Source organism: Mytilus edulis, chromosome 12 (genome assembly GCF_963676685.1).
Source record: "Mytilus edulis chromosome 12, xbMytEdul2.2, whole genome shotgun sequence".
Classification (NCBI taxonomy): domain Eukaryota; kingdom Metazoa; phylum Mollusca; class Bivalvia; order Mytilida; family Mytilidae; genus Mytilus; species Mytilus edulis.
The window spans coordinates 66,521,157-66,548,289 of NC_092355.1; the positions used below are offsets into that span (position 1 = coordinate 66,521,157).

Consider the following 27,133-nt stretch of genomic DNA (forward strand, 5'->3'; position numbering starts at 1 on the left):
GATATTAGACAGTCTTCTCTTAAATAAAATTGTTACGAACTAATAATAACAGTATACCAATAAGCAATTTCAGAAAAGATCAAATGATTGAAATCACCATGATTTGAGTAAAAGATGCTTTGAACAGAAAATCATAGGCAAAGGTAAAGGAGAAAATGAGATTTTGTAAAGTCATTAGTGACAAATATTCGGCCATGTGTCATGGTTCATTTGAGCATTACCAGTGAATTTACGTATGATTACGCCTAACAACCTACTTAATAGGAAATATCTCCCAGCTTTAAACCTCGACGATTTTCAAAGTGCTTGTCTTCAGTCCTAACCAGGCTTTAGTCGATACAGTAATGCATTAGATCAACTCGCTGATCATTTGGTATAAAAATCAGAAGATGAGGTATGATTGCCAATGAGACAACTCTACACCAGAAACCAAATGAAGTAGAAGTAAGCAGCTATAAGTCACCGTACGACCTTGGCCGTAAAGTTTAACTAATGATGACTAGGTCTCTAATACAATATTTTAATAGACAAAATCGAACTTTGCATGTTATTATCAATGAACAAGAAGTACGCGCGTTATTCAGTGTGCACCACATTTTTTTTGTTATTTCTTCATAGACAGAAAAAATATTACAGTCATTTCTTACAAATTTAATTCTAAATCCATTTTTAACCGTAGAAAACCATGAAAAAAACGTTGATGACGTCACGGTCACATGACTAAAGTATGTCTATGGGCTCATAACAAAATGACGTCAGCCAATCAGAAAACGCGTTACATCCAAAATTAAATTATTGTTTAATGATCAGAAAATTGAAATAGTTTGCAATTATATTATTATAGAAGACATTAGGACATGTATTTATTATAGAAGACATTAGGACATGTATTTATTATAGAAGACATTAGGACATGTATTTATTATAGAAGACATTAGGACATGTATTTATTATAGAAGACATTAGGACATGTATTTATCAACTCAGTGTTGGCTGCCGTACCAATGTTTACCACTAATGTCGGTTTATTTAGTACACACATTGTTTTCAATATTATGGGATTTTATGCGAAGATCACATACATGCAACTAAAGAATTTAGATAGGTACAGAAACAGATTTAATTCAACATCTTCTACATTACTAAGGAATTTGCTGTACTAAAGCAAGGATGTGACAGTTGTTTTCCATTTCTAGATGTGTTTGAGCTTTTGATTTTGCCATTTGATAAAGGACTTTCCATTTTGAATTTTACTAGGATAGATATAGGAAGATGTGGTGTGAGTGCCTATGAGACAACTCTCCATCCAAATAACAATTTTAAAAAAGTAAACCATTATAGGTCAATGTACGGCCTTCAAAACGGAGCCTTGGCACACACCGAACAACAAGCAATCCAGTATTTTTGTTTTTTACTTTTGAAACTTGGTTAACTATTGTGTGACAGTTTATGTTTTACATATTTTTGCACACTACTCTAATTGAAACTGATATGCGTTTCCTCTCTATGTTCATTATACAAATATTTGTAACTGGATTATTAAGGTTAAGGTTGTTAGTGTTTTGAAACGCCCAAATATAATAGCAAGAAATATTTCATAATGAAAACTTTACCAGTTGTTAAAAAAGATTATCAGTATTGAAGTGTTTATATCAATTATTAGCATAAAGTTCGGATTTTGGCGATTAAGCCAGAAAAGGAAAAGAAAGTACAGCGAATCATATAATGCCTTACAGAAGAACTGATAAGGAATCAATTTGGTGACAGAAAAATGGAAGCAATTAAGATTTCTACAAAACATTTTATGAAAGTGTTAAGTTCTACACTCTACCCCCACCCCCACCCATCCGTGACTATCATTGATGTTGTATAATGCATCAAATGTTGTATAATATGTGTAATCTAAAACTATATGATTCTAAGGTAACGATTCGCTTGTATTACGTCAATTGTAATAGATAATACAGTGTTAATTAAGCTATGTTTTACAGAGTCAGTGCCCTTTGACAACGTTAGCACAAACTTTCATTCGGCAAATTCTTTGTGATCGATTTACAAAGAAATGAAATAGCGAGAACGGCAATTCATCTAGTGGTCAATTTTACTCCTTGTCAAAAAATGATTGACAAGGATTTGTACTATACAAATCCTTGGTTTTGACATACTTGCATGAATTCTTTTAAAATAAAGAATATAATTGATATAACTAAATTGCGATGTTTAGACGATTGAAGGTCTGGAAGGGGATTATTGAATTGAGAATTATGGACCAAAACATTAAGAATGGCACAACAATTACAGAAGAAATAATATGTAAACAAATGTAGATTGATTGATGGTTGGTTGCTTTACGCCGCATTAGCACAAAAAGGCTATATCGCAAATATAGAAAAGAATCTAGAGCGACTAATTTATTGGTGTTTAACGCTACTTTCAACACTATTGTGTTATTTCGTGGCGATCTGTATTTTTAGGAATGAAGCCGGGAGTGCCCGGAGAGAATCTTAAGACTTTTATCGGGAAAACTGACCATCCTGTGGTCAAGTAAGATTGGAGTCCACCTGTCCCGTTTGGGATTTACAGGTTTGAACACAACCTCAGTGTTGACTGGGAAACGATACAGTGGTTTGACTTTTTAGATCACTTGGCCACTGAGGCATCATAGAACAGGGACAAATGTATAAAAGAATTAAAGAGTACAGAAATGAAGATTCTCCGCCAAGACCCTCCAAATCCTCTTGTTTGTTACTAATCGGTTTTAACTTAAATTGGAAATTATTCAGCGAACTTCGCACTTCATCACTCCATAAGTAGGGTGATAAATGTGTACAAGTTTACAACTTTGATGACCTTAAACCGAATCAAAGGCCTGGTATTAAAGGGAAGTCTGATATAAAGGTCAACAAGATCACAGCTAAGAACAAATGTTATGTGACCTTGACTTTTGATTTGTGACTTTTAAACATGACATAAAAGAGTATCATGTTCTGATGATGAACAATCTCGCTTCGTTTATGTAAGTTTTACCGACCGTTATATAAGTACTAAAAGTGTATCATGTTCTCAGATTTCTCATGAAGATCAATCTCGGTATGGTGTGTCATTCGTTAAAACTACAACGTGTAACCGGTTGATGTTCAGCTTAAAATTATGGTGTAGGAAATAAACATTATCCTTAAAATTGAGAATGGAAAAGGGGAATGTGTCAAAGAGTCAACATCCAACCATAGAGCAGACAACAGCGGAAGGCCACCATTGGGTCTTCAATGCAACGAGAAACTTCCGCACCCGGAGGCGTCCTTCAGCTGGCCCCTAAACAAATATGCATGTATACTAGTACAGTGATAATGGACGACCTCATACTAAATCCTTCACTGTAATATACTGAGGTATTATATACTACTACATAATGCAGTAAGAACTTTTAATTGATTTACTTACAAATAAAAGTGAATATAAATAGTGAACATGGTAAATGCACAATGCATATGCAATAAAATTAATCCTCCTCCCAAAAGTAATTGGAAAAACTCATTGATTCGAGAATTACGGAACGACAAAGCATGGTGATAGAGGCATAGGGAAGGACGATAAAAGTGTAAATGATCAGCCGACAGTAAATCCTCCGGTTCCAAGAAAAATCGGAGAAAAAAATATTTTGTCGTTTTACATGTCAGATATTACATGTTAAAACGTTCTATTTGATTCCAAAACATTAAATATTTCTGATATTTCCATCCGAACAGGCCAAACATAATTGATACAAATGTAAATAGTTATCAAAGGTACCAGGATCATAATTTAATACACCAGACGCGCGTTTCTTCTACACAAGACTCATCAGTGACGCTCAGATAAAAAATAGTTATACAGCCAAACAAGTAAACATTTGACGAGCTTTGAGGACCCAAAATTAAAGTTGTGCCAAATACGGCTACGGTATTCTATTCCTGGGATAAGAAAATCCTTAGTTTTTCGAAAAAATTTAAGTTTTGTAACAGGAAATTTATAAATATGACCATATAATTTATATTCATGTCAACACCGAGATGCTGGCTACTGGGCTGGTGAAACCCTCGGGGATGAAACGTCCACCAGCAGTGGCATCAAATTCTCTTTTCAATACCTTCCTTACTGCCCACTTTATATACTGGGGATCTCAAAGTTTGTTAACTATATATACCCCCTCTAACATTTATTTAATATCAATAATGCACTTTTAAGAACCGTAAGTTATATAAATATAGGTATTCCGATTCTGTCAAACACAAATATAAGTTTACAAAAACATGTTTAACCGTGCCGCATTGTTGCGCCTGTCCCAAGCCAGGAGTATCAGGCCTTTGTTAGTCTTGTTTGTTTTTTCAATTTTAGTTCTTTTTTTTTAGGAGTTTAGTATGACATCCATTTTCACTAGTATACATTTTTATTTAGGATGCAGATGAGGCCCACCTCGGGGTGATGGATATTTTCTCGCTGTGTTGAACTCATTGGTGGCCTTCTTAATGTTATCTGCTCTTTGGTCGGGTTGTTGTCTCTTTTACATATTCCCCATTTCCATTCTCAATTTTATACATATACAGTGAAACTTGTTTAAACCGAACCTCTTCGGGACTTAAGATTTTGTTCGGTTTTATCAGGTTCACAACGCATACAATTTAATATGACGGTGCATGATATCATGTTTGGTTTATACAGGTTTTCGGTTTATGCAGGATTCGATTTAGTCAGGTGTCACTGTATATTCCAATTCCGTCAAATCTTATCTAAGTTTTGTTGAACCAAATTACATATAGCATACGGTGTACATGTATGTCATTGTTTAAAGTCGGTTGTACTATTTTAATCAGTAAACATCCGTGTTTGGAAGGTGGACAAAGATAGAAAAACCGTGACATCTAAATATATGAATGAGGAAATAGGATAAGAAAGTATCAGTTTAATCAAAACTGTTTAACCCTTCGACCTAGCCGTTCAAACAATATCATCTTATCATAACTGTTTCAACCTTCGACCATGCCGTTTAAACAACGAACGTACGAGTATGCGGTTTTATTTTAACGTGATTCAGCTTGAAATACATAAAATTTAGGCTCTCCTTTGACATAATTTAAGATCGGTCCAGGTCATGTGATATCGATGTAGTCTGGCATCTGGGTTGTGGCGGTTTAATATCGTGGCGGCTACGTAGTGCTACGTAGATTTATGACTTGAACGTGTAGCTAGCCTAGCTGCTACCTAGATATTGATAGCAGCTAGGCCAGCTACTAGTTCAGTAGACAAAAAATTACGTAGCACTACTTAGCATTATGTAGCCGCTGTCCATACATGTCATGTGATATCGATAAATTTAATCGAATGGATAGAAAGGGTTCAAGTCATTCGCATTTACTCAAGTTTATCATACATTAATTAAATCGTTTCCCAAAAATCCCTACTTCTGTTGCCGTTATCAAATGATGGACGCAAATTTCTTGAGCGAAAGGCAATTTCCGTAGAGCGATTAATAAGTATTAATGGGTTAAATCCTTCTTATAACACTTCAAACTGCGTGCGATTTGTTTTACATCATTTTCCGGGATTATTGTTATTTTTATTATAATCATTATTATTATTTAAGGGCTATATACCGGATATCTTTAATTTGAATTTAAATCAGACGAAAAACCGTAGACTCATTTTATACGTTTAACATTTCAATTATTTCGAATTCTTCGAAAATCTCATCCCTTAAAACCCACTACAGAACTGAAAAATTAAACATAATATTCAACCAGGAAGAAATCCCAAGAGAGAGGGAGAGGTATAGACTCGAATCTTAGTATTACGTCTAGTATGCCGCAATATTCCAACGATATTTTTAGTACATGTAAAAGTGGACTATTACAATGATTGCATAGTAACATTTACTCCATGTTTGATAACTTGTACGTTTGAGGGTGTGGGTGGGGTTTAGAGACTAACAAGAATGTGTTCATAGTACACGGATGCCCCACTCGTACTATCATTTTCTATGTTCAGTGGACCGTAAAATTGGGGTCAAAACTTTAATGTGGAATTAAAATTAGAAAGATCATATCATAGGGATTATGTGTACTAAGTTTCAAGTTGATGTAACTTTAACTTCATCAAAAACTACCTTGACCAAAATCTTTAACCTGAACTTCGCACAGTGCGGCACTCTCATTTTCTATGTTCAGTGGACCATGAAATTGGGGTCATAACTATAATTTGGCATTAAAATTAGAAAGATCATATCATGGGGAACATGTGTACCAAGTTTCAAGTTGATTGGACTTTAACTTCATCAAAATCTACCTTCACCAAAAACTTAACCTGAAGCGAACGGACGCACGGACGGACGCACGGAGGCACAGACCAGAAAACATAATGCCCCTCTACTATCGTAGGTGGGGCATACAAATAATGGGCATGGTAAAACATGGAGAATATTGGGCAAACACATTCAAGAATAGAAAAAAAACGGACTGAAAAAAATGGTGAATATTGGGGTAATATTGTATTATGAAAAACGAATGATGAACCAAACAAATAAAGAATAAAAAAGAATTGAAAGCCCACTCAAATCCAGACAAAACTTATTTTAAACCTGTCCATACAATTTCATGTTAATTAATCAGGTTTATATGTCGATTAGGAAAGTAATTTAAAATTGGGATATACATTCTTTGTTATCTTGTATTTAATTTACTTAACATGTTCATTTGTTTGCATGTACTTATCACAAAAGCATTTCGTTCAGGATAAACATATACGATAAATGAAAATACATTTGGAATTTGAGTTTGACAATAATGTATACTATAACTGCATATTGTAACGTTGTAATAATCTATGCAAAATCATAACAATGCAATAATAAATGATCTTCACATTTCGTTTAAATGTATTCCTACCTTTTAGAGATACTGTTACACTTTATTAACCAGTCTTATATTTCCTTTATATTTTGTAAATTGGAATTTTCAATATGTACATGTATCTAGTACATTCATGCGTTATTTTTTTGTGAATATATATTTTCTAGTACATTTGAATGGAAAAAAATGTCATTGTCATTAAATATGTCAGTTGCTATGAGATTCCAGACTGAATAAAAGAGTTATTAAGGATTCTTAGTTTTTAATATACGAGGCCATCTAAAATGCATACGATATAGGCTGAAAGACAAGTCCTACAACAATGGAGGTCCATGATTTAATAAATCCGCCACGGTTTAGATATTTTGGTCAGGAGACGACCTTTTGATATTCGGGAAGTTTGGGTTGACAGTAGGACATCCTGGTCTGGAAAAAGATCAAAATGAAGTCAGTACAAAATCGTTGTGTCCCTTCCTCTCATAATAGCAAATTGTCGTCCTCTTTCATGTCTTTAGTATATATGCTCCTATTTGGGTCCCCCTTCACAGACACTTGTGTGTCAAAAAAAGACTTTGACTTAGTTTTAAAGAATTTACACCAAAATATTGATATTCCTTTTACTGTGTATGTGGTCGTGTTTAAAATATGTCAAATTTTCAGTACACCTATACGTAATATAATACTGTCAATGGAAATGCGATTATGAGTGTTTGAATAAACGTTTGCGGGATTTACAAGTTCTAAAATCAATAACAAACACTATTAAGACAGATTTTAATAAGATTTAAATGTATCTAATTTAAAGTTAGTGATATATTTGCGTCGTTCAAATGCGTATTGTGTTAGGGTAACACATTTTAAATGATTGTTTACCTATATACAGTAACTGATTGCCTAGAAATCTGCGTAATGAATTAAAATTCTAACCAAAAAATACATTTTTCTTTAATTTTAAAACAATATTCATTCTACTGTGTATATATGACTATGATCTGGGGACAGTATATCAACAATAAATATATTCTCGATCATGTCCTATTGTTTGGATTTTAGACTAATAAAATTCTGATTCTTATTCTGTCAATATAATGTTTGGTTCTATATTTCAAATTGCGTATTTGTTAAACATGTTAAAATGACAATCAGACTGATTTAATTTATCAGTAAGCCAAACGAGACACAACTGTCAAGACTGTGCCAAATGTTTTAATTATAATAACATATAAGAAGAGCATTAATTGCATTGAAACATTAGTGAATATACCCACTGTCGAGATTGTACGGATTCAATAGTTCAACGATCGTCAAAGGCAATTTATATTAAAATGGCTATTTGTGTGAGAATATTTGTTTATATGCCAAATCTGCATGTGTTGTTTTAGCTACAAACACTATCTTGACTCTATGCCTCCCTATTTTTACTAATTACAAAATATACGAGCCAAGAATATTATATCATTATTGTTACTTTTCTCGTTATTAAATTCCATTACAGAAAACCACTGACAAAAGCCGGTTAAATCTATTTGTACACGTGTTAGTTTAGATCTATCAATAGTATTTGTTTACACGGTGACACGTGTTTTTACCATTATTAATAAATATATGTTACGAAGCATATATGCCCTACATATAGATTAAATCACTTACCGTGTTCATTTTGCTGTTTTGATTTTTTCCCGGAGTATGGTTACCGATTCATATCGTTGATTAATTACGTCGATAATATTTAAATGATCTCCTTTTTCACAAATTTCACAAAACACACCTGTGTGCTTAAATTTCAATCAGAACGCCATGAATATAAATATTCATGTGTTAAAAGATAACACAAACAATCCGGTTTATTTTTAACACGTGGTTAACCTATATGTCTGGCTTAAGGCGTGATGGCAGAGCTATATGTTGGTGCAGTGATTACAATCACGACTTCTCAAAAGGCGATCGATAGTGTCACCAAAGGGATGTAATTGCAGGAAAAAAACAATCTAATCACTAAATTACGAATATTTAGATTTAAGACCAGATAAAATGTCATTTATATCTTTATTTCTATAATGAGCGAGCTGTTTTCTGCTTTGTTTACAAACAAAACGGTAAGAGGTTTTAAAAACATTTTTGAATTGGTAAAATTATTTATTACATAATCAGTACGTGCGAGATTACTTATTGTCAATAGCTGAATAAATAACAACCAAAAAACAACAACAAAGACTCAAAAGTCGTAAAGATCAACATACCATAACGTCTTCAACAAAAGACAGGTATGTATTTTTTAAATAATTCAAAATGTCAAGGTCTTAATTGGCCCGAGTCCCAATAAGCATTAAATACATTCAAGACAGAGTACACAAAATTTGTCAGGAACACCAAATATAAAAAAAAAATGACAAAAACACATTTACATTATTTCTTTTACACACATTTGACCTCCAAAACAAATCAAACAAGCAGCAAATATTTCAAGACATACTAGTATACAAAATTTGTCTTTAACACCAAGTACTAAAAAAAAAGACTAAACATATTATGTGCAGATTGTGTTTTACACACATTTCACCTTCGAAATGTTTCCTCCTGGTATATTTAACATTCCATGGTAGTAGGTATACAAAATCTTCCCGCCTGAATGTCACATATTATAGTAAGCAACCTATTTGTATTTTAAGTTTCAATGCTAATTTAAGATAGTTCATATATAAGTCGTTATATTTCGCAGATCTACGATGGCAAGATTCGAACCCAGTGAGTGGGAGAGTCGTTTATGAGGAGGGCCTGCATTATTCAGTAAGATATATATTGTGTTGCCAACTTTTGCCATTGTATAATTTCAAATTAAATTTTGTGAAATTACGATACAATGAAGCCCATTTCCTTTCCACATGCATCATAATTAAAACTCTTCCGCCTCAGGAGCGGATCTTGCCATTGTTAAGAGGGGTACCCAACCCAGGATAAAGGTGGATTCCAACTATGTCCCCTTCGAAATGCATTGATCATCCAAAAAAAGGGGGTTCCAACCAACGGACCCCCTCCCCCTAAGAGCAGCCACTGTGCACTGCGCTTCGAATTTTAATGTGTATAAAAAGAGTTCAGTAATTACGGTAAGGAAGATGAAATAAAAGCCACAATGAAAAATTTAATAGACAAGTACTTTGGTAAGTGGACTTATTAAACGTACAAGAAAAGAAAACACTTCGAATATTCCATCTTATCGGTTATTTCATGGTATAGATATCTATCTATGTGCATTTGAAGTAACTGATTATTGTAAATGAGCTTGCACTATTATAATTTATTCACGATTCTCTGCTATAAACTCAAATAATTACTAAAATATCAAAATTTACAATGTTTGTTTATGTTTTGTCAAATGCTCAAATCATAGAGAATTACAAGGATAAAGATGAAATTGAAGAAAGGGAGATAACTCTAATTGATTTCATGTAACTCGCTTTCCGAAGATTACAATATTATTCCTAATTACTTCTGAATGCATCGGGACTAATCACATAAAATTGAGAATGGAAATGGGGAGTGTGCCAAAGAGACAACAACTCGACCATAGAAAAAAACAACAGCAGAAGGTCACCAACAGGTCTTCAATGTAGCGAGAAATTCCCGCACCCGGAGGCGTCCTTCAGCTGGCCCCTAAACAAATATATACTAGTTCAGTGATAATGAACGCCATACTAATTTCCAAATTGTACACAAGAAATTAAAATTAAAATAACACAAGACTAACATAGGTCATATATCATACGAATAAGAATGATATAATTTTGGAATTCAGAGTTGCAGTATTATAGCAATTGCATTTGTTACCCATATATCAGTCTCGTGTATCATTATACCTACTGAGCAAACCGGTTAAGTGCAAAGCAGTATGCATCCGAATGAATACAGTTGATCTAAAAAATAACATAAATCCTCTTGAAAATTTCATGATATACTTTCCGAAGTATTTCATCAACAAATCTGTAATTATTTGCACAGATTCATTCACAAAAACGTACCTGTATGTTTCTAACCTAATTAATGCATATCAAAAAGTAAAAATCACAAAAATACTGAATCCGACGAAAATTCAAAATGGAAAGTCTCCAATCAAATGGCAAACTCAAAAGCTCAAACACATCAAACAAATCCATGGATAACTGACATATTCCTGACTTGGTACAGGCGGATTGAACCTGGTTTTATAGCCAGCTAAACCTTTCAATTGTATAACAGTATAATCAAATTCTATTGTATTGTGAACAATTCCTATTCAATATCCAACATTCGTCACAACTCGTCGGATTCGGAGAGTATTTAGTAGCTGATTCAACCGAGGATTGCTGACTGCAATATCCCAGTGAGGTCAATACTTTAACCTTAAGATATGCATGAGGTCATTAAAAAGGGGGAGACAGATACCAGACGGACATTCAAACTCATAGAACGAAAATAAACTGACAACGCCGAGGCTAAAAACGAAAACGAAAAACAATAGTGCACAAGTCACAACATAGAAAACTAAAGACTAAGCAACACGAACCCCACCAAAAACTGACGTGAACTTACATGATCCGGAATGGTAGGCAGATCCTGCTCTACATTTGCGGCACTGGTCGTGTTGATTATGTTATTACACCCGGTTAATTGTCTAAATTCGGAAGGTCAAATTCGTGGAAAAGGAATGGGGTTGTAGTTGCGACATTAGGAACATATCCGATATCATCTGTGAAACGGATATTCCGTAACGGTCAACCAACTCGTGTTGGCTTCCGTAAAATTTACGAAGAGATAATTTCAACTTCACCATTTGGAACTCTTAGTTTAAAAGCTTCCTTGTGATCAGCAATCCAGTATTAAGGAAATCATGATAGGAATTACAAGCACGGGAATATCGTATTCCATAATAAGTTCAATGGGTCAATGACTGTTATTGAAATGTCAATAAATTTCATTCTTACAAATGTAGGTCTGAGGTGAAGGTCAATAAATTGAACTTGAGGTTTCAGGTCATTGTCATTGACAGTCGTAAAAGATATAGTTTAGACAACGAACAAGGAAAATGGAGTCGGATTTCAATATTTTATAGTTCTGCCTTGATCTCTTTAATTTTGTCAAAGTTTAAAAATCTCCGTTCCAAAAGCCTTTAACAAATACGTCTTGCAAGGTTTTTATATTCTTTGTAACGAAATCATATCGAATAAATGTTTTTATTTCTACAATTTCAAAAGGCCATAACAAAGACGTATTGTAAGGTTTATATTATTTGTACGAAATCATCCAGAATAAAAGGTTTTTTTCTAAACTTTCCTTGTTTATAGTTGTTTAGACTTTGACACCAAGAATGAGAAAAACAATAACACAACTCTCTGCTAGATTGATTGGCTGATTATTGCTTGCTTAACATCCAGTGGCAAATATTTGATGCATATTCTTAAATAGCTTACATTTGTGTGCATGCATTTATATATATATATAACCTATTATATTTTATGTACTTGTATATTTCTAACTGGAGTATACTGATTTCAAAAGCACAAATAACAATTATTTACTGAAGTATACGCTGATTTCTAAAGCACATATAACAATTCTTTTATGCTGGAGTGCACTGATTTCAAAATCATATCGAATAAATGTTTTTATTTCTTCAATTTCAAAAGGCCATAATAAAGACGTATTGTAAGGTTTATATTATTTGTAACGAAATCATCCAGAATAAAAGGCTTTTTTCTAAACTTTCCTTGTTTATAGTTGTTTAGACTTTAACACCAATAATGAGAATAGCAATAACACAACTCTCTGCTAGATTGATTGGCTGATTATTGCTGGCTTAACATCAAGTGGCAAATATTTCATAAATTTTCTAAAATAGCTTGCATTCATGTATTTATGACATATAGTGTTTATACTTGACACTAACACAAATATTTATATCAAAAGTAATTTTGAAGAAAATACTTGACACCATTAACTATATAAAGTTCAAATGAATATAAAAGTGGACATTTTAAAAATAATTTCCATTTACGCAATCCACTTGTCTACAAATGCTTTCTTTATATATAATATCTTAAGTGCATGCATTTTAACCGAATTAGATATTTTTTAAATATCTTAACTGTTATACATCTCATGATCTGTACAAAAGTGTTTATTGATCAAAAAGCAGTTGTTGATCACTAAACACATTTAGATCATGAGATGTAATATGAGACTTCTCGTGATCTAAATTTTGAGTATACTGATTTCAAAAGCACAAATAACATTTATTTACTGAATGGAGTACACTGATTGCAAAAGCACACTTAACGATTATTTACTGCATGGAGCATACGGATTTCAAAAGCACAAATAACAATTATTTACTGCATGGAGTACAGAGTTCAAAAGCACACTTAACAATTATATACTGGAGTACACTGATTTTAAAAGCACATATATAACAAATATTTCTAATTGGAGTAAACTGTTTTCCAAAGCACACATAACCATGAGATACTGGAGACCACTGATTTCAAAAGCACAAATAACAAATATTTCTAACTGGAGTATACTGATTTCAAAAGCACAAGTAGCAAATATATTTTACTGAAGTACACTGATTTCAAAAGCACAGATAACAATTATACATATATGTATAACTAAATTATACTGGTTTCAAAAGCACTAATAAGTGAAATAACGATTATGTTATACTGCAGTACACTGATTTCAAAAGCCGAAACAGCAATTACGTACTAGAGTATACAGATTTAAAAAGCACAAATAACAATTATATAATGAAGTACATTGATTTCAAAAGAGCAAATAGCAATTATTTCAACATTACATACCATTCTGATTTTCGTGTTTTTACACAGGGTACATATGTATAGATTCATACTCCTACTGAGGTAACCGATCAAATTGTATGATTAACCAAGATACATGTATTTCGCTCCTATTTAATGTTGCGATATAATTTGCAGTGCAGTGTTCAAAGATACTTACAAATTTGATACAATTCAATATATGACAAATCATTCTGCACAGGATTAATCCTTGAAAAAAACAAATTTCCGTAATGAATAGACCTTTTGTGTTGAGAATTTCATATCTCGTGTAATAAAAATAATTACTTCCGAAAAAGGAAGTTTATTTACATGGTTTTCCTTGAATTGAGGAAAATTTTATGTAGGGTTACTAAAGAAAAAAAACAAGACACAAATCTTAAAACTAACCCGAATAATCTAGTTGTCATATATATTACGCTAGCACTCCGAAAAACGATAGTGGATAGAGGGCGCTAAATTATTCAAGTTGAAAGTTTTATAAAATACACGCAGACTTAATGGCATTACTGCATTTCCCTAATTAAAAACAAAGTAAAACGAAAAAATAAAATTTTGTTTTTTTTTCAATTCCAGATGTGTTGATAGTAAATCCTATAATACATCACGACAGATTAAAATGCCTTTTTAAATTATTATTTACCAAATAAAATATTGAAAGACACGACAATGGGCTGAACTGTGCCATTTCCGCTTGTGACAAGGTGCGAGCCAAAGTCCATGGTATAGAACCTTAACCCCTTTGCCTTAATTCTAGTTTGACAGTTGTGACAAGACGCGACCAAAAGGCTATGGTAGAACTTCAACCCCTTTGTCATAATTGTAATGATTTTATAGGGTTATGTGTATGTGTTATATTACCTAAGTATAACAATCCTAGGCTTGAGTCATTTGTCATCTATAAGGTCGCTCATCTATGTTGGGACGTCCGATCTGGATAACAACTAGGATAATGACTGTCAAATATAACATGGGGAATCCCGGAATTCCTTAATATGACGTGGTAGTTGTCCGAATGTACATTGGTAATAGTAAGACCAGTTATATGTAGTTCCGAGTATACCATATTCATAACATTCCTCCCTCTTTCATAGAAATGGACCTCTTCTAGAATAAAGTCATGGCACCTTCTTTTATATCTCAACACTAAATTGTATAAATTGTTTGATGTTTAAATGCGAAAAAGACATCCTTAATTTGAAATCCTTGGAATACACTAGTCCGTAAAGTTGTAGTTGATACACATATGGTTGATAGATGCAGATAGATTCTCCATTGTTATACAGTATAAAACTATAATCATATAAGTTATGAAAAACAGCTATCCTTTTCCTTCTGTACACAAATATATAAAACAATCTCTATATACGATTATGACGATAATGAGATATATTGTATCGTAAAGGTTTATTTTAAAACGTCCTATACAATAATATTGATAACATAGCTTTAGTTTCAACACGACATCTTGTGATTGCTGAACAAGTTCGTCTATTCAGAGGATAGCCAATTTGGAAGTAGAATTATCCAAAGATACAATATGCAGGTCTCTTAAAACGCCAATGCTAAATATGAAATGAATATCCTTTCCACTTCCTCCCTCTTCCATAAAAACAATGATTCTATTCTAAAAGCATTAGTTGCGTACGCTCATATGAATGCAACTACAATTTATTTGGGGTAAAATAGTTCACTTCATTGTTGTAAAGCTCCTACCAGTAGAAATCTTGGAAGAAAGGATATTTCTGGTATAAGAAAGAGACATATATTAAATGTTTAATATGAATAAAATGATGCCGACATACACCTAAAGTAAAGCTGAAATTATTGTAGTTTTTATGCAGAAACATCAGTTTAAAATGAATAAATGGATGGATTGTCTTTTGCTCATTTATGTCCAGTGGCGAATATCTAAAGACATGAATTTCTCAAAATTATTATATACATTTCGAATATAAATTCAAAAAACTTATACACTAGTATTCTGAACCAACACTTGTACATAATTATATACATGGCAGTAACTATAGCATTCAATATAAATGAAATTCTTATATAAATAATTCAGTAACTATATACATTTGTTTTCAATCAAATAAAAACATAAAAACACAACTCAAGAAACTAGTTTTTGCATGGCAACAATATCTCTCCATCTTCGGTTGCAGAAATATCAAATGGTTTGTCCGTGACGAGACTTTCAGTCTGAACATCATTTCTGCCAAGGTTCAAATTCCAATCCGATCTCCCCAATGTTTTACTATGGAATCTTTTAGCCTTAGGTTTCTTCCATCTAAGTTTCACGTCTTTACCCCAACTCCTCGTCTTTGGTAACATTCTCATTGCTACTTGTTCTTCTTTTCTTTTAATTGTTCTCATTATCTTCCTTTCACTTGTACCAGTTTCTTTTTTCTTGGTGGTCAAGTTCTGCTTTGTCCTTTTTATCTGTTGTTTCAAGTTTATTTTCTTGTATTTGGACCTTTCAGTCTTCATGTAAGCTTTCTTTTCTGTATCTTTCAAATCATCTCTGACCAGATTATTAGTCTCGTTAGCTCTTGTACATCTCTTTGCTTCTTGGTTTTTTTCTGTACGTGTTTTTCCTAGTTTTAATAGTGTTCCTTCAAGGAAACCAGGATCAATATGTTCATCTTCTGCTTCGACAGTATTGCGATGGTTAAAGGCTGCCTGTGTAAATTGCATGCTCCATTTATGTATTTGATCAAAGTGTATTGGAGTTTGTTGATCATCTGTTGCTTGAGTACTTTGATCTTTCATCTCTTTTCTTTCTGTAAGACTGGATTCTTTTCCTGAAGATAGTTCATCAGTTTGTGTCCCTTGTTCTGTCTTCATAATTTGTTTTTCGACACAGCTACTCTGAGTATCTTGAAGACTTTCCCCCTCTTTATTACTAGCTCGTTCTCTTTCTTCTCCTTCATCATGATAATGGATCTCCATATTGCCATATGATGTCATCCAGTAACGATATTGTTTGTCCTTAAGTTCAAGTGTCAACAGGTTATCTTTGCAGTATACATAATTTGGAGTAAGGCGGTCAATGATGTTGCTAAGCAACTCTAGTTCTGACTGACTTAACTGTTTTTGGTCTGAATTTCTGTTAATGAACTGTTTTTGGTCTTTATTTTCTACTTTCTTGTGTTTGGTTTGAGTAATGAATATGGATAACACCAGTTTACTCGGAACTACACATACTTGGGTTCACTATTACATATGTACATTCGGAAGACTACTGCGTCATATCATGGAATTCCGGGTTTCCCCATCATATATTTGACAGTCATATAATAGTTGTTATCCTGATCGGACGTCCCCAATTGATGAGCGGCCTAAAAGATAACCATTGACTCAAGCCTAGGATTGTGATATTATAGGTAATATATTGCATACACTATCCCTATAAAATCATTACAGTGGTGTCAGAAGTCGGCACGAATCCACTGATTTACACTGTTAATCGGCAGTGACATCCATTCGCGCCATATTTTCATATTTTTTCTTTGTTTTCGCGAGAGGAAAATCTTTGTATCTTCTCTCCCGCGATTGGATTATTTCATGGCGCGCTGATTTATCAGTACTATTGATATTTGCGCGAGTGATATATTTGTTTCATATTTATATTGTGATTATCAGACTTTCCGTGTGATAAAAATCCCATCCCCCTTTTTGTAACACATTTACAAAATACACAGATTTGCATACACCTTGAGAATAAGACAAAAATAACCTTATAAACAAACAACTAGTGGATAGTTTTTGATTATCTATTTGGTTTATTTCATGTTTTGTTTATTTATAATAATACAAATCAACACATTTTTTTTTCTTCATTCATTGATATTCCGTTGAGCGTCAGATCTTCTGATGTCAGATATCATTTATACATGTATGTTTTTCTTTTGTTTTTCATAAATTATTGATACAACTGTGTGCGTCAGATCTTCTAATGTCATAGTTGTTATCAAATTATTTTTTTTCATTTTATTTAATTGTCTTGTCGGTTTTACCGTCTGAAAAGTGTTCACTCATTAAAGAATGTGTTGATAATAAACTTGTACTGTACTACTATTTGTTGTGAATTGTGTATACATACGTCATTGTTTACAATTTCATACCTGTGTTTAAATAGTTTTTTTTCTGAGTTTATGAATTTGTATATTTGATATTAAAAAGAAAGACAAATATAAACATATTTGATTGTGTCACTTATATGTTTATTTACATGTATGCATATGTGAAAGTTTTGAATATTTAGGTCCCTTGACTTATATGATGATATAAACAGGGTTATTAAAATTATTTAATTCCTGAAGCAGCTTTGCGCGTCAGATCCTCTGATGTCATAGGTGTTTTCAGATTGTTTTTTTTTTTTTTTTGCTATACTTTTGTTTTCATTGGCAAATCAGAATACAATCAGTATACCATTTTTTCTGATATTGCTGATTGTATGTACAGGTGTTTGTGATTTTGTTTTTAAATCTTGTTTGTGGGATTTGTGTTGTGTTACACAGTTGTATTGTATATATTTTGTGTGTAATTCCTTGTAATTTTCGTTTTTTGTAAAGCTTTTATTGTAATCTTAGATAGTAAATTACAACTAAACTCAAAGTATGAGTAGCTCAAGTCATTTTGATGGAACAGCGACGCTCGGATGGTCCCTGCTGAAAGCTGATATTGAGTCTACAGCTTTTGTGAAAGAATGGAATAGTGAACAAAAGTTACAAACATTGGTATCGAGAATTACCGGAAAAGCATTCAAGTTCTATAAGAACAGGTCAAATACAGTACAAACAGACTACGAAACATTGTGCGAACTCTTTAACGACCGATTTGACAAAGTGGGCTATCCATTACTCATTTTGAAACATCTAGAGAATATCTTCCCATATCCAGATGAGTTATTGGACGAATTTACAGACAGGATTGAAGAGTTAGTAGAAGGGGCATTTCAAAATGAATCAGAAAATGCAAAAGAACATCTGGTCATAAAGTACCTCACTAATGCTTGTTGTGATGAGGAAGGGAAAGAGTTGGTGAAAGCAGTCGCCGAAGGTTCTGTTTATGTAGCAAAAAGTTATCTTTGTGTATTGGCAAAATGTAATAGATATTTAAAGCTCAATAGTTTATGGGAACCTGAAATGGTAAACAAAAGAGATGATCCCAATTTACAGATTGAAAAGAATGAAGACCAGGATCCAATGGTAAAAAACCAGGGAAGAGAGGAATTTGTTGATTTAGATGAGAACGTTGACACAGTACAAGTACATAACGATGAACCAGAACTGTATACCCCTTCTAAACATTTGAGTGAAGTGGAATGTAATGGACCTATGGAAAATGATGGAGCTGATACCAATTTGATGATAGAAAAGACGGAAGACCACAGTCCCGTAATGTTAGGACAAAAAAAAGAGCAACCACCTCATAAAGGAGAAACAATTGAGAAAGTATCAAACCCTGCAAAAGAATACCATACAACACCATACCATTCCAAAGATGTGATGGCGGATGCAGTATACACAATGGAAAGTCCGAGTCCCAAGTACGAACCAGATTGGTTAGGTGAAGATGACGAAAAAATACAGTCAGAGGAAAGTCCCAGTCACAACTACAAACCAGATGCAATATGTGATGCAGATGAAAAAGAGCAAACACTACCTACAACTCCCCAATGTTTAAATAAACCGAAAATTAATGGTGGATTAAAGATAAACGAAAGAAAAGTCAAAGAACAGACAGAGTCCCCAAGGTTAATTACACGACAAAAGCTCCATTTTATGGTTCAGTCAATTGTCGATGAAAATAACAAATTGAATAGAAAGATATTACCAAACAGACGGGAACGAATACCAGAGGAAGACAACAACCTTAGTGCAGAAGCTTGTATTCAAAAGTACGACGAGGCCAAACAAACTCAGACCAAATATGAACCAGGAGAAAAAAAGGACACTAAAATTGAAGAAGAAAGAACTTTGTCATCGAAATATGAAATAAAAAGAGCTTCATGTCAGAGTCGGTTAAATCACCATGAGTTAAAAATGCTCAGTGACATCATTGACCGATTAGCTCCAACTTATGTTTATCGTTCAGATAAGTGGCTGACTTGTGAACTGAAGAATAGGAAATATCGTTATTGGACAACACCACCAATGATTGATGAAAGAGATACAGGAGAAACTGACAGTGAAAGGAAACGACAGATTGCTGTTCAAGGAAGTCAACAATATTTCCACGGTACCATGTGTTACCATCCCAAAGAACAGACTTCAAAGACAGAACATTTCACTCAAACTGACAAAGAATTATTCCGGATAGATGTCAGTCATGAAAGAAAGGAGACAACAAGTCAGAGTACGCAAACAACGGATGATTTACAAATGGTTAATGGCAAAGACAAAAAATGGACATATGATTTCACACATACGGAAATTGAACAACAAACAATCAATGCAAAATGTGAACATCAAATGGACATACATGTAGGGGAAAAGAAAAAAGGAAACACCAGGGAAGAAATAAAGCATAACAATCTGACCAATGGTAAACGGGAAACAGAAACTGAAAAGAAATTATACAAAGTGACTCGATCATCCAAGACGAAGACGAAGAAAAGCAATGTTGTTCAGAAGATAAAATTAGAAAAACGGAAGTTGATCTACCTAAGAGGAAATAAGGAGACACACTCAAGGAAAACAATTCCAACTACTTCGAGAACACTTATAAGAAGAAAAGAACGACTGGATACGCCAGCTCTACAGAAAACCATGAGTAGGTTTAGAAAGGGACTTCAAAAACCAACAACAAAGCAAATGAATAAAAGAAAACATTGTTCTACAGTTGGAAAATTAGTAAGAAATACGAACACTTACAGCACTGACATCAACCATGAATGTTTGGTAACAGACACACAGTTTAGCGGTTCTACAGCATTTGAGAAAGACAAGTGGTCCTTATTTGCTACCTGACTGTTTGTATTTTCTAACGTTCTTCTTAGATTTTATTGTAAATATATGTGTAGTTTATATTTTGTATTATCTATATTGAATGCTGTATATTTTTATAATGCATATGTCATGTACAAAATGTAAGCATGTATTTGCGTTGCTTCATAATTCTCGTTTGTCATTTGTTTGCATTTCAGACATTTATTTTTTAAACGAATATTTGTTGAGAGTTAATATTAATAAGGAAAGTAAAAAAAAAAACCGTAATAAACATATTTTCTGTTTGAAAGTCTACGATAATTTCAGCTTTTGCTTCGATTATGCCGGTATAACAACTGTATTTGTTATAGAAACCAATGTGGAATTAAGAACAAAGAAGTATAATATTAGATTGCTGATCATTTTGATAGGAGAGGGAAGAAGTGGAAAGGATATTTATTTGATATTTTACGTTGAAGTTTATCCAGACATACATCAATGACCATCAGACAGTTAATCCGAAATTGTAGGATTCGTTCTGTGAAACAGCACATGGTTGGCATACATATTCAAAGCCCTGATATTATTTTGATCATTCATCTTTACAGTATATGACTATGCGTTATTCTCAGTAGATGAATTGTATACAGTCCTTGTTTGGCGATTTCAAGATGTCGTACTGAAAGCTGTGTCATCAATATTTTGTACAAGACTTTTAAAAATAAGCCTTTCATGATGAATTTTGTATATATATATATATAGAGAGACCGAGATTCTTTTGTATATTCGTGTACAGATGGGAAAGGTTAGCTGCGTTTCATAAAATTAAGGATTATATATAGCGTTATATTGCATAACATTGGAGAAAATATTTACATGTATCCACTACAACTTTACTGACTATAGTGAATTTCAATTAAAGGATGTATTTATTCGAACTTAAACTATAAACAGTTCAGACAAATTAGTGCTGGTATATAAAAGAAAGTGCCATGACTTCATTCTACAGAACGGGTTCATTTCTATGAAAGAGGGAGGAATGTAATGAATATGGATAACACCAGTTTACTCGGAACTACACATACTTGGGTTCACTATTACATATGTACATTCGGAAGACTACTGCGTCATATCATGGAATTCCGGGTTTCCCCATCATATATTTGACAGTCATATAATAGTTGTTATCCTGATCGGACGTCCCCAATTGATGAGCGGCCTAAAAGATAACCATTGACTCAAGCCTAGGATTGTGATATTATAGGTAATATATTGCATACACTATCCCTATAAAATCATTACATAATTATAGTTTGCCAGTTGTGACAAGGCGCGACCAAAAGGCTATGGTAGAACTTCAACCCCTTTGTCATAATTATAGTTTGCCAGTTGTGACAAGGCGCGACCAAAAGGCCATGGTAGAACCTTAACCCCTTTGCCTTAATTATAGCATCAGAGAGACAGTTGTTTGAATATATCACTACCATAATTAGAAGTCTTACCACGGGATATATCATACTTAAGACTTCTCGCCATGGGGGCTCGCCACGGAGTGATATGTCAAACCGGAAGGCTTTAAGCAATATGTGTACGAAGATTTGATAAAATTTAAATATTCATAGTACGTACACTTTCAAATATATACGTTTGTTTTGAATCTTAAAGCTTGACCAGATAAAACGTTTAAGAATACAACCCATCGCTTTGTTTTCTGTCTAATTTGGAGGTTTTTAATCATCTGAAGTCATTATTTCAAAATCAAAACATCAGGATTTAAGAGGAGAGATTGGAAAACTATTTGTACAGAAGCTTTCATGCATTAGTTAGTTCAAGATACATTTCAAATTTAGGGCTGTTATGTTTGCTAGATAAATATTTGAACACAAATAATTTTGATGATGAACTGTATGCATATGTGTGGGGTTTTCCTCCTTGCTGGCTAGCAGGCGTTGGATTGCTTAACATTTGTCATTTCGGGGCCTTTTATATCGAACTATTCGGTATTGGCTTTACTCATTGTTGGAGGCCTTACGGTGACCTATAATTGTTAACGCCTGTTTCAATTGGTCTATAATAGTGAAGAGCTGTCTCATTGGCAATCATACCACATCTTCTTTTTTTTATATTTAAACAATCTATATGACACAAACAGAAACACAAAAAAAAACGTGCACAATCGTTGCTATTTAACGTCTTTTCAATATAATTATATAATTTAAAATACATTTTTCAATGGATGGAAAATCTATTAGAAATATAATATGGGAGTTGTTCTTTTTAATGGTATATAATTGGTAATACGAGTATCATACAATTATCTTATGTTCATCTGCTAACCAGAGTAAACACAATTGTATTGTGTGTTTTAAAAGTACAAAATTGTGTCAATTCTACGTTTTTAATTAGATGAAACGTGAGCAAAACCATTCGATTAAGGTCAGGTTCCATTTTGGCACAACGGGCATGCCCAGTTAAGACTACAGTAGATGAGGGACAACCTTTTCTTGTAGTAATTTAAAAGAAACATTGATGACTGAAAGTTTGGTCACCACGTAATGATAAACCAGTCATAACTGGTGCCACATAATTAAAAAATATATATATAAATATTCATAAATCCACCGTGAACAAAAAAACAATATTTGTTTCCCCTTTCAAATCTTTAGGCACCAATTTTTGGGGGCGGTTATGTTTTTTTTCTCTTAATTTCTCGATAACGTAGATAATTTGATTAAGATGGGTAGTGTAATCAATAGTTTTTATCTTGTGTAAAACCGGAACACATGCATAAATTAAATACAACTCTTAATTTTCCAAAAATATTCTTATGTATTTAAGACATTGAGAAAAAAAAACATCTTTAAAAAAGTCCATCCCCGAAAGAAGATAAATCAATGGTGCTTGTTGGCTAAAAAAAACAATAACTACATTAGATCTATAATGAGTTTCATTTTACCCTGATAGCAAAGTAAATCATTCCATTTTCGGATACGATCTACTGATTGTAACAATCATTGTCTAGACCTAGATATTAACCTTATGGCAGCAGACGTACTTTTGATTGAGCACTACGTCACTGTAGTACGACTATTTGATTTTCAATGGGGGAAGTGAGGATTATGAAAATAGATAGTATTATTGCCTGGTTAAAGGTTAAAATAAATAGACTTGCATAAGACAGGATGAAAACGAATATTCTGCAACACAACAACACAAAATGCAGGAAACAGCTGGGTACAAAAGTTAATTGGACGAGAAAAACATGTAAGCGGGCAAGGATTTGTATACAAATCCTACAAATCCTTGGGGCATGGCAACAGATGAAAAATGAAGTCAATCCGCAAAAACATTCGATCGGTCCCTCCTAGAACATCAAATGTCCCCTTCTCATCGTTGGTGTAAATCATTAAGTCATGTGTGTTGCTGTTGGGATAAATATTGCAAGGTATCGTATACTCAGGATCAAAGTGCAGAATAATCGTTTATTTCAATTACATATAGAGTAAATGTTCATGAACAGTGGAATTTTATCGTGCTAGCTAGTTACCAAGATTACAGGAAGTCAGTTCACTTTGATTATCACAATTCCCTGTTTAGGGGCCGACCAGTCTTTGTTCTTAAGCCCCGGTCACAACAGATCGTACGATTTTTTTGTCGTGCAAGATCTATAAAATAGTTGTCGTGGCACTGTCGTGCAAAATGTCAAAAAAGCATTTCGAGTGGTCACATCAGCTACGACATGTCCACGATGGGTACACTGTCGTGGATATGTCGCTAGTCGGTCGTGCAACAGTCGTACGACAATCGTGAGTTGGTTTGGGTAATTTTTCGTGTTTTCATGTCATGGAATGCGCGTGTTACTGTCGTGCGACTGTCGTACGCATGTCGCAAAACAGTCGTGGGTCATTCGCGCGTTTGCCTCCGACCTTCTAGTATATAAGGAAGGCCCGATTTATTGCGTGTCATTTGTCATTTGCTTTCAATATAGTGAAATGTCAATATAAGTTCGGTCAATGTAAAGGACGTTTTTCGAATTTGTTCTGCGAATTTAAACCAGGATGCCCCCGAAAAGAAAAATTAAGAAAGGTGATAGCAGTAAATGTGGATGATGTTGACCAAACAGATGACCCCCTACCACAAACTGAAACATATAAAGATTCGGAAACTACTGGGGTCAGGAAAATATGTAAAACGACGAACGTACAACTGTCGTTCGACACACAATCAATGTTGTGGGAGCATCGTTCGAACTTTGGTATTCGTGAAAAATCGTGCGACTGTATCACGAGTGTCTTGCGACAGTCGTGAGATTGTCGTACGAAAGACGTACGATTGTTAAATATTAAAATGGTTGTTGTTTGTACCCATAACAATGTATTTATCGCACGACAGTCGCACGGCTGTGGTAAGACACTCTCACAACAGCCACAAGACGGTGACACGAAAAAGAAATCGTAGAGCAAAAAAGGTGCAAATCCAATTTTCGTCTCACGACACACGACAGGGCCACGATGCTAAAATTATCGTGCGACGATCGCAGATGATCCACGGTTTGACAAAATTTCATGTCGTGGCGCTGCATAGATGTGTCGTGGGTTATTTGTGACCAGGGCTTAAATTACGTAAAGACTACGTGCTTATCAAACCACGTATTTGATGGACCTTATCGAAGACCAAACTCTATCAAGTCTATCAACCTTACGTATACGGTATCTTTCGTCACAACTCGGCCGATTCCGTACCTTCATCGGAGAGTAACGGATTCACACGAAGATTGCCGATTGATACGGTATTTGAAGCTGATACTCTATCGCAAGACAACAGAGGCAGCTTATCCCTATTGAGCCCCTTGATTAAATCTTTGAATGGCAAATCTTTTCTTGTTGACTTCATTCACAGTAAGTACTATAAGAGGGAAAAAATTGTCTCCTAGAACACTTAATATTCGTGTAAGAATGAACGATAAATTAACACCAGAAGTACACATTTTACAACCCTGCAAAAGGATTAAACTTTACAATGATTATCAAATATTACATAATAATGATAGTTTGATATATGTTTAATGTCTTCTTAAATGTTAAACATCATAAACGTGGAATATAAACACAGATGTAAATCAATATTTCAGCAGTCTTACTAGTGATTTATCTGTGGTACATTGGAAATCGTGTCTATCAAACAACAGAGTCCGAAAATACATACTCCCCTCAATACAAACCAAGATGATAATTGGAATCAAGTGCATCGATAAGTGATGTCTCTTGGTTGTACTGTGCACGTCCGAGAAAGTATCGAGATGCCTGCGATTGCGCTTTCACCAACGGAATGTTATATTTTAACAACTTCTTCGACAATGAGTCCCGGCTTATTCGCTATTAGTCGATCATAGCGGCTATAAGTTTCGATTCCATTTCGCAATCTTTTCATAACAGTTCAGCAGGACTGCAAGCAAATTTGTATAGTATTACTATACAAATCCTTGCTAGCCAGCAATGTAGCTATAAAAGGAATACAAAAAGAATTGGGATAAATTAATTATGCCTGAGGGATCATGTATAAATACACACCCACGACTTCATTGTCGGATTTGGTGTTGTCTGTTTTCAGCCATCGAACCCTTTAAAAATTGTCAAGAACAGTAGACATCTGTCAGACTGCGGCGTCAAATCATAAGACATTCGTACACTATATATATTATAGATAACTTATTTTTTCTAGTTTTATTCGCCAAATAGTTTTTTCTTTCGCCGACGACAGACTGATATACATGTCTCGCCTTCATTGACATTAAACCTTACAACCTAAATGCATTTAATTTGTTATGTTTTGAATATTAAAAAAAAAACAAAGAATAAATGTGCATCGTAAGTTGTTAGTTATTTTCCTGGAAGGCATTCAGACTTTCACACATTTCACTTACAAATACACAATGGTTAATACTTTATAATTTGATATTTAAGTACTAGTATATAGTCAGGCATGTAAATATTTAAATAATGTCTGACTCCGACAAAAACATACTCCCACCCCAGCCCCTTGAAGTTAACTGGTTGGTCCCTTATTGACCTCTAAAATGCCTGCAAACCATTGATTCTTGGTATAGAAGATGTTTGTAACACTGTAAATGATAAATTTGCAGGAATATATATCCAAGACAACAGCTGCAAATTCGATTGATTGGTGTTTGATTATCGTTCAGTGGCAAATATTTCATGCGAACACAAAATGAGTTCAAACCTAAATAATAAATCATTAATTTAGTCAAGGTTTGGGAAGTTGACAAGGGTGAAGGGTGGTATATTGGATGTCGACAGAAATGTCTCCTTTAGATAAGTCTCCCTTAGAGCTCCTAAAAATAATACAAAAGAAAAATGCAACTTACTTGAAATGGGCCCTATTGTAATTCCTAATTTTTGTTATGTGTTTTTGGTATAGTTAGGAAAATAGATGTATTTGAAGGACGGTTTAATTTTTCAATTAA

General features: G+C 33.7%; 1 protein-coding gene across 9 annotated transcripts in view; it reads right to left on the bottom strand.

Annotated features, from left to right (window-relative positions):
* LOC139498976 (solute carrier organic anion transporter family member 4C1-like) overlaps window positions 1-27,133 on the bottom strand; it is an 87,947-nt gene that overhangs the window by 29,523 nt on the left and 31,291 nt on the right. The window contains exon 1 of one of the 9 annotated variants that reach the window (XR_011658060.1): window positions 8,532-8,831. The exons of 5 other annotated variants lie outside the window; for them this stretch is intronic. Coding sequence is in view for 3 of the 4 variants with exons in the window: in XM_071287613.1 (XP_071143714.1) it covers window positions 13,715-13,762 (48 nt within the window). In the remaining variant the exon portion in view is untranslated. Of the gene's footprint in view, window positions 1-8,531; window positions 8,918-13,714; window positions 14,041-27,133 lie in introns of those variants that run through there. 3 more of the 9 variants (XM_071287614.1, XM_071287613.1, XM_071287615.1) reach the window with 3 other exon arrangements.